This window comes from Parasteatoda tepidariorum, chromosome 1 (genome assembly GCF_043381705.1).
Source record: "Parasteatoda tepidariorum isolate YZ-2023 chromosome 1, CAS_Ptep_4.0, whole genome shotgun sequence".
NCBI classification, from domain to species: domain Eukaryota; kingdom Metazoa; phylum Arthropoda; class Arachnida; order Araneae; family Theridiidae; genus Parasteatoda; species Parasteatoda tepidariorum.
Genome location: NC_092204.1, coordinates 88,681,649 through 88,695,899, shown reverse-complemented (window position 1 = coordinate 88,695,899; position 14,251 = coordinate 88,681,649). Strand labels below are relative to the sequence as shown.

Below are 14,251 nucleotides of genomic sequence, written 5' to 3'. Positions count from 1 at the left end.
CTTTTGAAACTTGTTTTATATCAAGCAGTGAGCTTCAATTTAAAAGAAAATACAAATATATGCCGAGGTTGTTTTAGTCCGAAACAAGCCACTTTCAGAGCATATAAAATCGATAACATAGAGCGGACAATTTGAGGATTTTATATAAACTTGTTTTATATTACAAAGTAAGCGTAAATTTTAAAATAAATTACAAATATATGCCAAGAAAAATGAAATGTTTTTTTACAAAATTTTAAACATTTTTATAATTATAAACAGGAAAATTATAAACAACAAAACCCTATATAAAAAGTTTTTTTTTTTAATAGGGTGTTCAAAAACAACTATTTTTTTTTTCATAATTTATTCTCTTTCTTCGAACATATGTAAGCTTTAGAACTTCAACGAAATCTCATGGCCTAAAGACATCTAAAAATACAAAATGATTCTCCAACTACTTCCAGAGTAATACGAAAAATTACTTAATATAGAAGTGTTTCTATAATGCTTTCCCACCCATGTTGTAACAGCACGTTTAAAAAGAACAGAAAAATATTTCCAATGCGGTAACATTTTGCTTTTAAAATTTTATTGGAAATCTTCCTAAAAAGATTTTGCTAGGAAAAAAAAACTGCGAGGACTATTCAATATAAAAATTTTTTTATTCAATTCCTAATGCGTCAAATTTTACATAAAGTTTTCAAAATTTTCTTTTACAAAGTTGACAGAATAACGAAATAAAAGTTTAAAGAATATAATACTAAATGTTATATTTTTTTATCCACAGATATGTTTTATGTTCTAAAAATCCATGAAACAAAAACCCATCTTATAAAAAATGCGTCACACATTTAGAGAAAAGAATTAAATGTAACATTAAGGTTAACAAAATTTCCTCATGCAAAGTTTACCCCATTTTAATTTTTTAATCTCGTTTTCCCTTTTCTCATGATCTCTAATACAATTTAAACGAAAAAAAAATTTTTTTTCTTCTTTCAATTAGCAAGAAGTAAAAGACTTATTTGGTAAATTTTAATATTTTCCTTTTCCCCTAAATCCCTGGGACGAAATCAAGCTCAAAAACATACCTAATAATATGCTTTACTGATCATAATAAAATATAATTTACTAATTTTCAAAACTGACAAAATATTTATAAGCTAATAAATTAATTATTTTTCTGTCTACAACTTTAATCCTAATTCTCAAAATGTATGATTAAAATTTGAACATAAAGGCGTTTTTTTATATTGAGAAAGAAGATTACTTTATGTAACAGATCAATTTAGTATTTTTTTTAATTTTTCAAAATTTCAATTTTGTGAAGTTTACAAAATTTTCACAATCTACGATTCTTATTTAAGTGGACTCACGTTCTTTTTGCTCAAAACTCTTGAAAGCAAATATATTAATTAATATTGAAAATACAGGTGAATAAATAAAACGTAGAAAAACTTCATCACACTCCGTTTAAGGGACTATAAACTTTGTCTCATAAACGCAAGATGATGAAACTGATTGCTTAAGAATTTTAGGTTTACACGCAGAAAGTTAAATTAAGTTGAAGAGTAATTTCTATGTGAAAAAATTTGAACAATACATTAGAAAAGCCATAAATATGTAGAATATTTTAAGTAGGATCAATAACAGAGTTTCGGCAGATTCCAGCTAGTCGCCCGAGTCAATGGCAATCTTCTGTTTCTATAAGGCAAGCTAGTATAAAACAATATGTGATCCATGTTTCGATAGTCATAATATTCCTGTAACGAAAAAATTAAAAACATATTATGTTTAGGTTTTAATTATACAAAAAAAAAAAAAAATACTTAAGCTTTGTATCATTTTAACCCGTTCAGGACCAACGAAAGGAGGAAGAAGTCCTTCCTCAAATGCCTTCTCTCGTTGTTAAGATGGTTGTCACGTGATTCAAGGACGATTGTTTGCTGCAGCTGATCTGTGCTTGGCACAATAAAACTCAATAAAAATGGTTGTATGGTGCCGAGCATTTGGATGTAGAGAAAAATTCATAAGAGGAGGACCTTTTATAATTCACAAGCATAATTTTAATACTTTTGAATACATTTCTAGTCATTTCATTGCAATTTCTATAACTTGATGAGACGCTATGAAATGAAGTCATTAAATTTTCACTTGTGAAACTTATTTTTCATATTTTATTTTAATTAGTAGATCACAACTTAGTAGTCAACATTTGTAGGCATTTTCATTGCAATTAAATTCAAAATTCTTTTGAAAATTTGGAACGATTTATTTTTTTCCTTTGAAGCTTGTTTCATTGGAATTGGTGCAGTATTTTGACGCGAATATTTTGCATACAATCATCATCATCATAGTTGGCCAGACAGCCCAATGTGAGCTAATGCCTTCCTCTGAAGATTTCTCCACGACGACTTCCGATTTATCTTTGATCTCCAATTTTTTTCATTAATAGCGAGAAAATCAGACTCCACTGAGTCAGCCCATCTCAACCGCGGCCTTCCCCGCTTTCTTTTTCCAGTGGGTCTAAAAAGCAGTATCTTTTTTATTGTGTTGTCGTCACTCATTCGAATAACGTGGGCGATCCAATTCATTCTATTTATTTTTATGTATTTAATATCCAGGTTGTTTATAAATCTTGTATATAAATTTTGCATACAAATCACTCTTTATTTTAAATCTATAATTTATATCAATATAAATAAATAAGTAGCTTATAATATACTTCTTAATAATACTCTAGCTTTTATTTCTGAATTAATTGCCCAGAATTTTTTGCTGTTTTAAAATAGAATGCTGTTTTTAATAATTTTGAAATAAATTTACAAAAACACTTTTGTACTTATAATAAATATATTGTACTTATAAAAATAAATCGTACTTATAATTAATTATTATAAAATTTGTTCTTTTAAAGGGCATATAGTTGTTTGGATCAAAAAGTTAAGCAGTCATAAAATGAGTTTCGCCAGTACAGAAAATTTTGAAGCAGGGAAATTAGTATTTAGAAATATTATTTTGATTTAACATACTGTGTGTGTTGAAATTAAGAGAGTTTTGTAGCCTCAATTTTTGGTGGCGCGGTAGTTTATTCTTTCAACATTTTGAAAATAAAAAAGAAAATCTTTCCCTTTTTAATGATCAGTGAAATGTTTTATATGAATTGTAACAAGTTGAATAACAAGGTAACTATTAACAGGTTAAACAACTGGTGCTAAGTATATTCTCGTACAAAATTTTGTAATACTTAAGCAAAAAGACAAGTATTAAAATTAAAAATTGTTATTTTACTTCAGTGTTCTTAATTTCCTTCCTGGCAACTTTTTTTATTATTTTTAAAAAAATTCTTATTGTCATCTAGATTTTTTTTCTTATTTAAATTATTAGAATTAAAGAAAAAGCAATGTGGAAAGATATTTTATCACTCTATTCAGGATATAATATAAAAAAAGCGTGGGATGAAGTGTTTTTGAAAGCAAAAAAATAAATTGTTGAGATCTAGTTGTTTTTTTCTTGTTTTTTAATTTCGAACGAGTCTTTATTTTTATTCATTTCTTATGATGTTTTTAACATAAATAATACATAGAAATTATCGATGGCAATAAAATTTCTATTTTTTATTTTAGTATTTCATTCGTGATTTTTTTTTTAGTGTTTTAGTATTTGAAATTAATAATTAGTAGTACGTGCATTGCAATGTATTTTGATTTGAAATTTTCTTTCTTTGCAATCGCTAATAAAATAAGGTAAACATTCAAAATTACAAAAAGTGAGGAAAAAATCTTAAGGTATTTTAATAAATTTTCATTTTCGATGCTAGCGTCAGCTAAAAAATTTTCACCAAAAAGACAACCCTTCTACCAGTTCATCTTTGAACAAGTATTCAAAGGTTAAACAATATACTGACTAACTCTACTGACTATTTATACTCAGGTACTCTAATGTGCGATGAAACATGAGAGTACTAAATTGAATTCACATCCATATGATCATGGGTCGTCGCTGGAGTCAAAAAGGCTCGTCTCATATTTGATACTATGATATATAGACCGTACTGAACTGGTTACAGGCTAAATACTGTGGTTTAACCCACTGACGGTTCTGCACGTAAAAAGTCGTATTTTAACCTGCATAGCAAAACCGGTTTTTCCATGTTAATAGAAAGGGGAATAGTGTATAGGAGAGAAACATTCTCCCAATTTTGCTCCCTAGAGCTGGCCTCTGTACTTCACCGCACGCCAACCTTTACTGTTAATCACATTTATGAGAAAAATCCTTCATTGTTATTTTATATATAGATATACTGTAATTATCAGCCACACAAATAATATTTTGGAAACATCGACATTTAAAAATTAATGTGGGAACTATACTTTCCCACGGACTTGGGGTTGAAGAAGTAATTCATCAAATTCACTATTATAGAATTATTTAAAAAATATTTCCAGTGGAATTGTAAAAGATAGAAGGGATGAATGTGTTATTAAGTTAGAACGAATAAAATAAAAATTGGATTTATAAATTACATGCCTTATATTTTATCTAAATATATTTTATAAACATTTTTATTTTTAAATTTATTTTCTATTTTTTTTCATTTAATTAATTATTGTTTGCCTTTTTGGCGATATTTTTAAAAATTCGTGATTTATTCTCCTGCTAGTTATTTAGTTTTGTTTGCATCATGTTTTGAATAACGAGTCAGTAAATTTAGCTTCTCTGAATTCCAAGTTATACTTAAGAAAAGTCGCAACGAACTTAATTGATTAACTTAGGAACTGTAATTGATTGTCATTTTAAACAAATTAACAAATTCAATTTTATACAAAGTAATTTTAAACAAACTAATAAATAAACAAACAAATGCATAGCTCTGCCTAGAATGTAATAATCCTTATAAATCTTATAATTTATATATTTATTTCCAAATGCTAGTGTCCCGCAGTGGATTGATCATTAAGACACGGTTCCCAGCAGATCACCAAAGTCAAGCATCACTGGCTACGGTCAGTGTGCGGGTGGGTGACCACTTGGATCAGTCTGCGTAGGGACCGTGGGTTTGCGGTATTGGACCTCTTTAAACTGTTCTACCGTAAAGTGCTCGACTTCGCGTGCAGGTCGTCGGGCTACCGAAGCGAGGGTGTCATCCCCTCTGCAGAGGATCAAAATTGTGATAGCATGTCTTCGGATCATCCTCAGGGGTGTTTCCCAGACCGTCGCCAATAGCCCATCGTGCTGCTCTAGTGTGACGTAAATTAACTGCAACAACCAAATGCTAGTTTTACAAATGACAATTGCTTCATCTACATGTATGAGGCGAAAAGTCATGGAGAAATTAAAAAGAGAGTAGAAAGTTGTGAAAAACCTTTTTAGAGAATAATGTCAGTTTTGATTCGCTTTTAGATTAAATTGCTTTAAAAAAAAACAGTTCAAAATAGAATTGAATGAATTCTATTTACCATCTGATTAAAAAACGCATCTAAATCTTATGACCTCTGACATTCACTGAAATCGTGTGACTTAAGACATCAGTTTACTTTAATCGGGAAAAGATAAAATTTATCTACCTACCTCAGCAATGAGACAAGTGAAAGTATTTTCCTGCTGGATCTGAAAAATAAAACGAAACTAATTATTAGCAACCTATACTAATACGAAATAATAATTGTATGTGGAATTTTTCTTTCTCCTTACTATACAATATATTTTGGAAAATACCTTTATATTGCAGAGTATAAGTCAGTCATTCGGCTCTAAAGAAATAAGTATACTCTGAAGATTTAAATATTGTTACTATAATACAGGGTGCATGCTGTCCTTAGAAAACTTTGAAAGTGTAAGCAAAGAAATAAAGAAAAAAAAAGAATAATAAGTTTGTATTAACCGCTACACTTATATAAATAAATTTAAGCTGCAACGCTTATAGACTGCTGGCCACCGAAATTGAAACACCAAGAAAGACAAGAGATATCACAACAAAATTTATTTTGTAGATAACATGTTGACCAAGTATCAAATTATTACATTTATAGACTTCTGTGAGGTGTGGTTCCTGCCAAAATCAGTAGCCAGAGTAGCCACCATTGTTGTAGATCACCGCTGCCACACGCCTCGGCATTGATTCAAAGAGACTTTGTGTGTGTTCTTGGGGTGCAGCACACCAAGCAGCTTTCACACGTTGCCAAAGTTGATCTGGTGTGGCAGCTGGTGATGTAATCTGGGTCAATCGTTGAGCAGTCATGGACCACATGTTTTCTATCGGTGAAAGATCCAGAGAGCGAGCTGGCCAGGGAAGCAATTCAATCTGACGATTGACGAATAACCCTTGGGTAATGCGTGCCACATGTGGTAGCGTATTATCCTGTTGAAATATGGCTGTGGGCACGCTCTGAAGGTAAGGAAGGACAACTGATTCCAGCACCACGGAGATGTAGCGCTGGCTTTTTAAAATACCGGCAATGCGTACTAGAGGAGTGCGAAAGCGATACCCGGTGCAGGACTAGTGTGGCGGTGCATAACGCAGCTGTTCAGGTAAAAAATCAACATCAACAATCAGAAGAGCAACATCTTCTCTCCACGCCAATAGCCCATTGTGCAGCTCTAGTGCGACGTAAATAAAGTACCTACCAAAGTACCTCAAATAATAAAGATTTTTATAAATAAATAGCTATAATTTCAAATTCTTACTTCCGGGGCTCTTAGAGGTAACTCTCTCGTATCTTGAAAACTTTTTAGACAAACAGGAAATACTCTAGAAAGAGGGTGGTAACGTAAATCCAAGAGATATCGTCTAGTATAATGTATCTTGCGATTTTCAAGCATCTCTGGTTCAGTGATGTCTATCCTTGGGTTATTATGGTTTATCCAAGATGAATCAGTTGCTTTTTCAATGTTAATTGATTTCTGAGAAAAGTGCATAAGTACATATTAATAAAACGTGTATGTTTTGAATTCTCATTCAGTTAAGAGTGGCGAGCACATGCGTATAAAAATATTCAACAGTATGCAAAAATACTAAAAATTAAAATGCGTAAGTTTTTATAGAACAATTAAAAATAACTTTAAAAGTTAATTAAATTTATTTGTATCTTTTTAAAAAAAAATATTCTCCGTAAAAATTGCCAATTTGTTCATTATTTAAGATCACTTTTCAGGAGATAAAATATAAGGTGTCCCTAAATTGATAAGACAAACTTTAAGGCGTATGAATTCAGATACTGGTTCGCTTATAAGGTTCATCACAACCCTGTAGATGGTTATACAGCGTAGAGCTAGATCTCAAGAGCATTAAAAAAATTAATTAAATTTTGGCGGACCATATGGTGTCATATCAGACAACATCAAAACCAACGAAAAATGGAAAAATGAAGGTGTGAAACGAAACTAGAAAAACCACAGAAGCCGAAGGGATAAAATGATGAAAAGTAGAACCAAAGGTCGAACTGACAAAAAATATTCCTTGTCATCAATGCGACATTGGCTACATCGGGCAAACTGGACGCGCTTAAAAATTTAGACGTAAAGAACACGATTGATATGTCAGTTATCAAGAATACGAGAAATCATAAATTGCTGCTCATTGTTAGGATCTTGGGCATAAATTAAATTTCGGCAATGACAAAATTACTTCCACCCCAGTCGCATTAGCTCAACTTGATGCCCTGGAATCTTGTTTTATTTATATGAATGCTGATTCCCTTGTTAACGACATTAGTTCCTCACCATCGTTTTTTTATCTTTTTGTCTCTCGGCTACTCAGGTTTTTCTTGTTTTGTTTCTCACCTATATTTATCATTTTTTGTTGGCAACTTAAAGTTTTTTTTTTCATTTTATTTCACATGACTTTGGTTTTTCTTATTTACATCTGCAAAGTCTTGAAAATGGGCTCCTATTTTCGAAGTGTTTGAAACATATCAATTGCTATTTGCTATCTATACATTTTTGCTTCAGTTTCTTTTAATTATTTATTTGATGTTATTACACCTAACTCCTCTCTATTCGTCAAATTTGAATGACCTTTTTTCCCCACTTTTTCCCATTTAAATTATAATATGAAAACGTTAATGTGTATATCTCTTGAGCTTAATTTTTTTACTAGAATTCTTAATACATACATATTAAATAGAGTTTTTAATACATACATATTAAAGTTGGTGATAACGGATCACCTTGTGTGAAGCTTAGGACACATTAATTTATTCGTAATGCAACTGTTTACAAAACATCTTTATTTTATTTATTAAAAATAGATTTAATTAAAAGAGTAAATTAATAATCTATCTATCACGTTTCTAAATCAAACTGCTGAATATTTTTTCGAAATGCGAAAGGCTATTTACTCACAATTGTTTCGATCTTGAAAGAATTTAAAAACAAATCTGTCGTCTCTTGATCAAACATCGCCTTTTCTTCATTTGCCTCAACGTTTTCGCTTTGTTCCATTTTATCTGTTTCCATTGATTACAATGATTTTTATTCTGAAATGAATTTATTATTAATACAAAGCCACTTTTTCTTGACATTAAAATGTAGACTCTTTAACCCATGCCAAACTTAATTCCTTACAAGGGTTAAATACAAAAACATAATGCAAGAAAAAAAAATTAGCTTTCCTGAGTTTTCTAATCCAATTTTTTTAGAATGATAAAAAATATATATATTTTATTTTTTATATCGACATTTTTTAAAAGAGAGTTGAAAAAGCAAAATTTATCTCAATTACCACCAAACGAGAACTTGACTTAAAATAATACACCTAAAAGGAATAAAATAAGCTTTTTCCAAGAGACTAGTCGGAATCGTTTTTCCAAAAGACTAACTAAAAAGGAGATATATTTTTAACACTTCAAAAATAAAGAACCTAGGTCTCATCACTTTCATAAGAAAAAATGCCATGTAATTAAAAAAAATTTATGATTTTGTTAAGAATTCTATATCATGTTAAGCATTATTGACTTAAAAAAGTGTTGTAAATAGTCCATATAATAACCAATTGCAGTGTGGAAAGTCCCGCAGTGGACTGATCGTTAAGACACGGTTCCCAGCTGATCACCGAAGTCAAGCATCACTGGCTGCGGTCAGGTGACCACTTGGATCAGTGTGCGTAGGGACCGAGGGTGTGCGGTATTGGTCCTCGTTAAACTGTTCTACCGTAAACTGCTCGACTTCGCGTGCACGTCGTCGGGCTACCGAAGCGGGGGTGCCATTCCCTCTGCAGATGATCAAAATTGAGATGGCATGTCTTCGGATCATCCTCAGAGATGTTTCCCAGACCGTCGCCAATAGCCCATTGTGCAGCTCTAGTGCGACGTAAATGAACAACAACAAGCACTGTGTAAAATTGTTAACTAGAACGAAGACTAGATGATCGAAACTATAATGACTATACAAGATCGACTGGTTGGCATAGTGATCAAGGAGCTGGCCTCAGACCAGGAAGACACAGGGTTCGAATCTCGTTTCGGGCATAGGTGTAATTTATTTCTCAGTTTTATTTGCCTATGTTTTATGTCTATGTTGTACAGTTTTATGTGCCTATGAAAAAGTGAATAACAATACCACCTGTTAGACATTATTTGTTTGGAATAAATAAAGGACCAACGAAATGTTCGCTCGAATAATACCAGAAAATTGTTTTGTCAAAAATGAAGAAGTTTAGTAAAATTTGAGTATCCATTTTTTACTATGTACTTTTGTATGGCCAAATAATCTTAACAATATTTTACCTAATAGTTATATATTAGTGAAAATATCTCTTATGGCAGTTCGTACCAGTTCCACTTAATTTAAATATACATGTAATGTAGCTCTTATCAGCAGAAAATACTATAATTATTAAACAAAACAAAAAACTTACGCTTTCATAGAAGACTAAATAAAGAAGGAAGAAAGAAGTAGAAAAAAAGAAATAATTTTTGACAAACTTAACAACAAAATGTTTTTAAAATTATTATTTCAATATTTTCTTTAAGTACGCGTCTGTTAATTTATTCGTGTCGGAAAATGGTTAAAATTTCGAATGGCAAGAAAATGACGATCAATTTTGTCTAGAGACCATATTAACTAGTATTATCGTAGAGCTCCACTTTAAATTTCAGCGCGATAGATAAGTGAAAATTCAACTGGGGATAAAATCTATCTACCTTTAGTGATTAAAAAACTGTTGAAACCTAAATTGTCATCTAGAGTTCATTCTGAACGCTCCATCCAAAAATTCCGAATAGATATTGAATACTCGTTCATGAATTGCTTATGTATTTCTTATCCAGCTTTTCAAATCAAAATAAAATAACTAAATTTGCAAATTAAGGAATATGTTTCTCTAATAACCATATTTAACGTTTAAGGGAGTTCTTATTAATTTTCCTTTCAAAGAAAACCATGATTCTGCTGATTTTATTCGTTTTCAGATTATGTATAGACACCGAAAACAAATTCATTACTAGATTAGATAAAGCTCGAGGACTGTGAATTTAACAAAGGAACATAAAATGTAAGTTAAGATAATATTACTATGGAAAGAAAAAATTCATTCCTTTGATTAAATATTTTCAAAATTAATAATATTTTATTGGTTTATACGTTTGCAACTACACCGAAGAGCCATTACATTATGACCACCCTGCTAATAACATGTAAGACCACCTTTAGCCCTCAAAACTGCTAGCACCCGCCGTGGCATTGATTCCACAAGGTGCTGATAGGTAGTCTGAGGTATCTGGTACCAAGCTGCAATTCCCTCACATTGCGAGGGGGTAGCGTGGCAGCACGAATTTGGTTTTCCAAGTAGGACCACAAATGCTCTATTGGATTAAGGTCAGGTGAATTTGGGGGCCAAGACATGACTTGAAAGTCACTGGAATGTTCCTCGAACCAATCTATGACGATTAGACTCTTATGGCATGATGCATTACCCTGTTGGTAAACACCATCCCCCGTATGGAAAAACTGTTGCCATGAATGGGTGAACCTGGTTTGCAACTATGTTCAAGTAGCTTACAGACGTCAGGGATTGTTCTATGAGGATTGTGGATCCTAATGTGCCCCATGATAAAATTGTTCCTGGGCGAGCCCATTGTTATAGATGGAGGGTGGTCATAATGTAATGGCTCTTCGGTGTATTTTTATATAGATATGTTTTATTCACATTGAGAGGAAACTATATCGCAGGAGGAATTCCATCACAAATTCTCTCCATGCGAAATTTAAACTATAGAGAAAGTGCAGATAAAAAGAGTTCAGGCAAACCTAGAGTAACCCATGAAGTTTCAATTGATGAAATTTTTTTTTAAATGCAATTAATACAAACAAATTATTGGAAGAGAACTTCCTCTTTGCGCAATCCTGAGTTATCTTCGCAAAATTTCTTTTTCGTTTTAATATTTTGAAAATTTCTTTTCAGAATATGAAACTTCATGACTTACTTTTTCTACAACTTAAATTACTTTGTGAAAGAGAGGAAGTTTCTATCGTCGTATAGCATCTTCTTACGAACCGACGAACGAACGACGTCTACTATCTTACCGACGCACAGTGAGCCAGAAGACCATGGTCTTTGGCCAAAAGTTAAAATTAAATTTTCAACTAAAATATATGTGTAGGCAGTTTTAATATCGCCCAAATTAAGTATTCATAATCATTCCAAACATATTAATTTACTTTTCGGACCGACAAGAGTACAATGTAGTGAAAAATATGTTTAAAAAAAAATTTTTTTAATGTAACTTTTAAATTTATATTTCAGAAATATATATAGGAATTTCACCTTACTGTTGCATTTTTATCAGAGTAATTAGTCTGAAATTATAGTACAATTTTTCAATTTGTTGGATTAGTTAATACTCTTGACGAACTTATAGTTTATATCTTATCATTTGACATTTTACAATGTTTGAATCACTTTCGAAACTTATCTCCAAAAAGTTCCACGAGGTAATTAGCTAAACTTTTTTTTGTTGACTTCTTAGATGTTTCTTCTTTCGAAAACACCTGCCCCATTTTGACCATATTGCAAAGGTGGACTAAATATACCGAAAAACAAAAATCATGTTTTTTTTCATGTTTTCGCGTTATTTTGTAATATTACTTCGGAAATATAATTTGCTTTTCATTTTTAATATAAAATTACGAAAATTATTATATTTTCATTGCTATATTTAATTATTTAAGCGTACTAAATAATTTTTATTTTATTTTTGCTCGCCATATTTCAACCGCCATTTTTTTTTTTTTTTTGGAATTTTTAGTGTATTTCAAAATTTCAACTATGAATTCAATTAACCTGCACATAAAAACCCCCAAATTTAGAAACAAACTTTATCGAAATACTAATTTTGGCCACGAAACCTTGGATGCTGGCCCACTGTGTGACGACAGAAGTTTGATCATTTAGGGTTCCACAGCCAGAAAAATTGGGAACCGCTGTTTTAGCAAGTCAGTAAAAGAGACAGCAATCTAACATGATACGAGAAAATATAATCAAATATAACAAGAAAATAAAATTATCAAAAGCCAAATAGTTGGACTTATTTTTATTCTTTTATAAGGAAATAATGAGAAATAGTTCTAAAAAGAAAAAGCCTTAAATAATTTAGGCGTAATATTTAAAACTGCCTTTTAAAATTAAAAGAAAATAACAAAAAGAAAGGAATAGTTGATAACGAACTACTTCGATTTAGATAAAACAATGACAGCAGGAAAGTTTGACTATTAATTTATTAAAATTTCAAGAAAATTGATTTGTAAGAGTTTTCTAAAGTAAAAATAATTGATGACGGTTGACTTACAGGCAGAAAATTTCTTTGGACCTCGTAGATTAATTGGAAAATATTCAGTTAAAGTATTATTTGTTTCAAATTAAGTTTTTATTTCTTTCCTCATATTCTTAATGACGCCTTTTCGTGCTTATGACAGTTTTTAAAATTTTGATTTTATCCTTTTTTTTTAATAACTTTTTTTTGGGGAGGGGGGAGGGAATTAATATCTCATTATTAAAAGTTTGAAATATTTACTTAAGAAAGGTAAAAACATTCAAATATTACTTTTTAAGTTATCTAAAGAAAAAGAAATTTTTTATTTTGTCTGACCAAAACGGAGATATTTTCACAGGCACAGATGACACCGTTCTTTTTCGTTTTTGATCAGGGGTTTCCAACTTACATGAGGCCGGGAGCCACAATTAAAAATATCAGTGAAATGGCAGGCCGCAACTGTGTCGAAATTTTATACAGGACTCTTTTATCTTTGAAGGAACATAAAAAATATAACTGTCAGATTTTTACCAAGTTATTCAAAACAAAAGTATTGAATTACAAATAATAATAAATATTTTCTTGAATGCAAAACCAGAGAAATAAAATTTTTTGCACCGTTGGTATGTTAAATTTCACAGAAACGAATAAATGAGTTTTTTTTTAACGAAAGAAATGTCTTTTAAACCCATATAGATTTTTTACGAAAATTTTCTGCACAAAAATGACAATTATATTTTAGTTCGCGGGCCGCCAGTTGGTAACTACTGCTTTAGGTGCTTCAAAAAATAGATTTATTTCGTCGGAGAACTTGTGTTCTGGACACAGCTCGAGGTGCTTAATGGACACAGCACTTAATTCCGTTTTTCTAACTTCTCTAATGTATCTTATTTTTTTAAAGTATCAATTATGGAATCCAATTAAATTCGTTACGTGATGTTTTGTTCATGTGTATAAATCACTTAATATAATTTTATAAAATGGTCTTCTTTAAAAAGACATTAAAAGCCAACAGCTTTTATAAGGTTGTTACGGGTCATATTAATTTATAACAGTAGTATCGGTCAGGAATCAATTGAAACTTGCATTGTCATCAGGCAGGGAGCTTCAATTTAAAATGGGAGTCAACAAGTCGGAAAAGGGTCGATATATAGATTGCAAGATTCTGTCGTTGCTGTTGTAGTTAATTTACGTCGCACTAGAGCTGCACAATGGGCTATTGGCGACGGTCTGGGAAACATCCCTGAGGATGATCCGATGACAAGCCATCACAATTTTGATCCTCTGCAGAGGGGATGGCACCTCTGCTTCTGTAGCCCAACGACCTGCAAGCGAAGTAGAGTACTTTACGGTAGAGCAGTTTAACGAGGACCAATACCGCACACCCTCGGTCCCTACGCACACTGATCCAAGCGCTTACCCACCCGCACACTGACCGCAGCCAGCAAGATTCTGTCGTCATATAAACGAAAGCAAGACTGACTGAAAAGAAAGCAAGTCTGAGTTTATTCAGGGAAGAGACT

At 31.5% G+C, this 14,251-nt stretch overlaps 1 protein-coding gene across 1 annotated transcript; it reads right to left on the bottom strand.

Annotated features, from left to right (window-relative positions):
* Positions 1 to 625: 625 nt before the first annotated feature.
* On the bottom strand, positions 626 to 12,907 carry LOC107454654 (uncharacterized). Its single transcript, XM_016071916.3, has 5 exons — positions 12,765 to 12,907; positions 8,323 to 8,456; positions 6,667 to 6,882; positions 5,551 to 5,589; positions 626 to 1,742 (listed from the first exon to the last, which is right to left on the bottom strand). Exons 2-5 carry the CDS (start codon positions 8,434 to 8,436, stop codon positions 1,623 to 1,625), a joined length of 489 nt encoding a protein of 162 aa, XP_015927402.1. The 5' UTR covers positions 8,437 to 8,456; positions 12,765 to 12,907; the 3' UTR covers positions 626 to 1,622.
* Between the last annotated feature and the right edge of the window lie 1,344 nt (positions 12,908 to 14,251).

Coding starts and splice junctions, on each gene's coding strand:
- LOC107454654 (XM_016071916.3), bottom strand. CDS start 8,436: ATGGAAACAGATAAAATGGAACAAAGCGAAAACGTTGAGGCAAATGAA. Junction 6,883..8,322: donor CTTTCAAGATCGAAACAATT/GTGAGTAAATAG, acceptor CACTTTTCTCAG/AAATCAATTAACATTGAAAA. Junction 5,590..6,666: donor TACCTCTAAGAGCCCCGGAA/GTAAGAATTTGA, acceptor TTTATTTTTCAG/ATCCAGCAGGAAAATACTTT.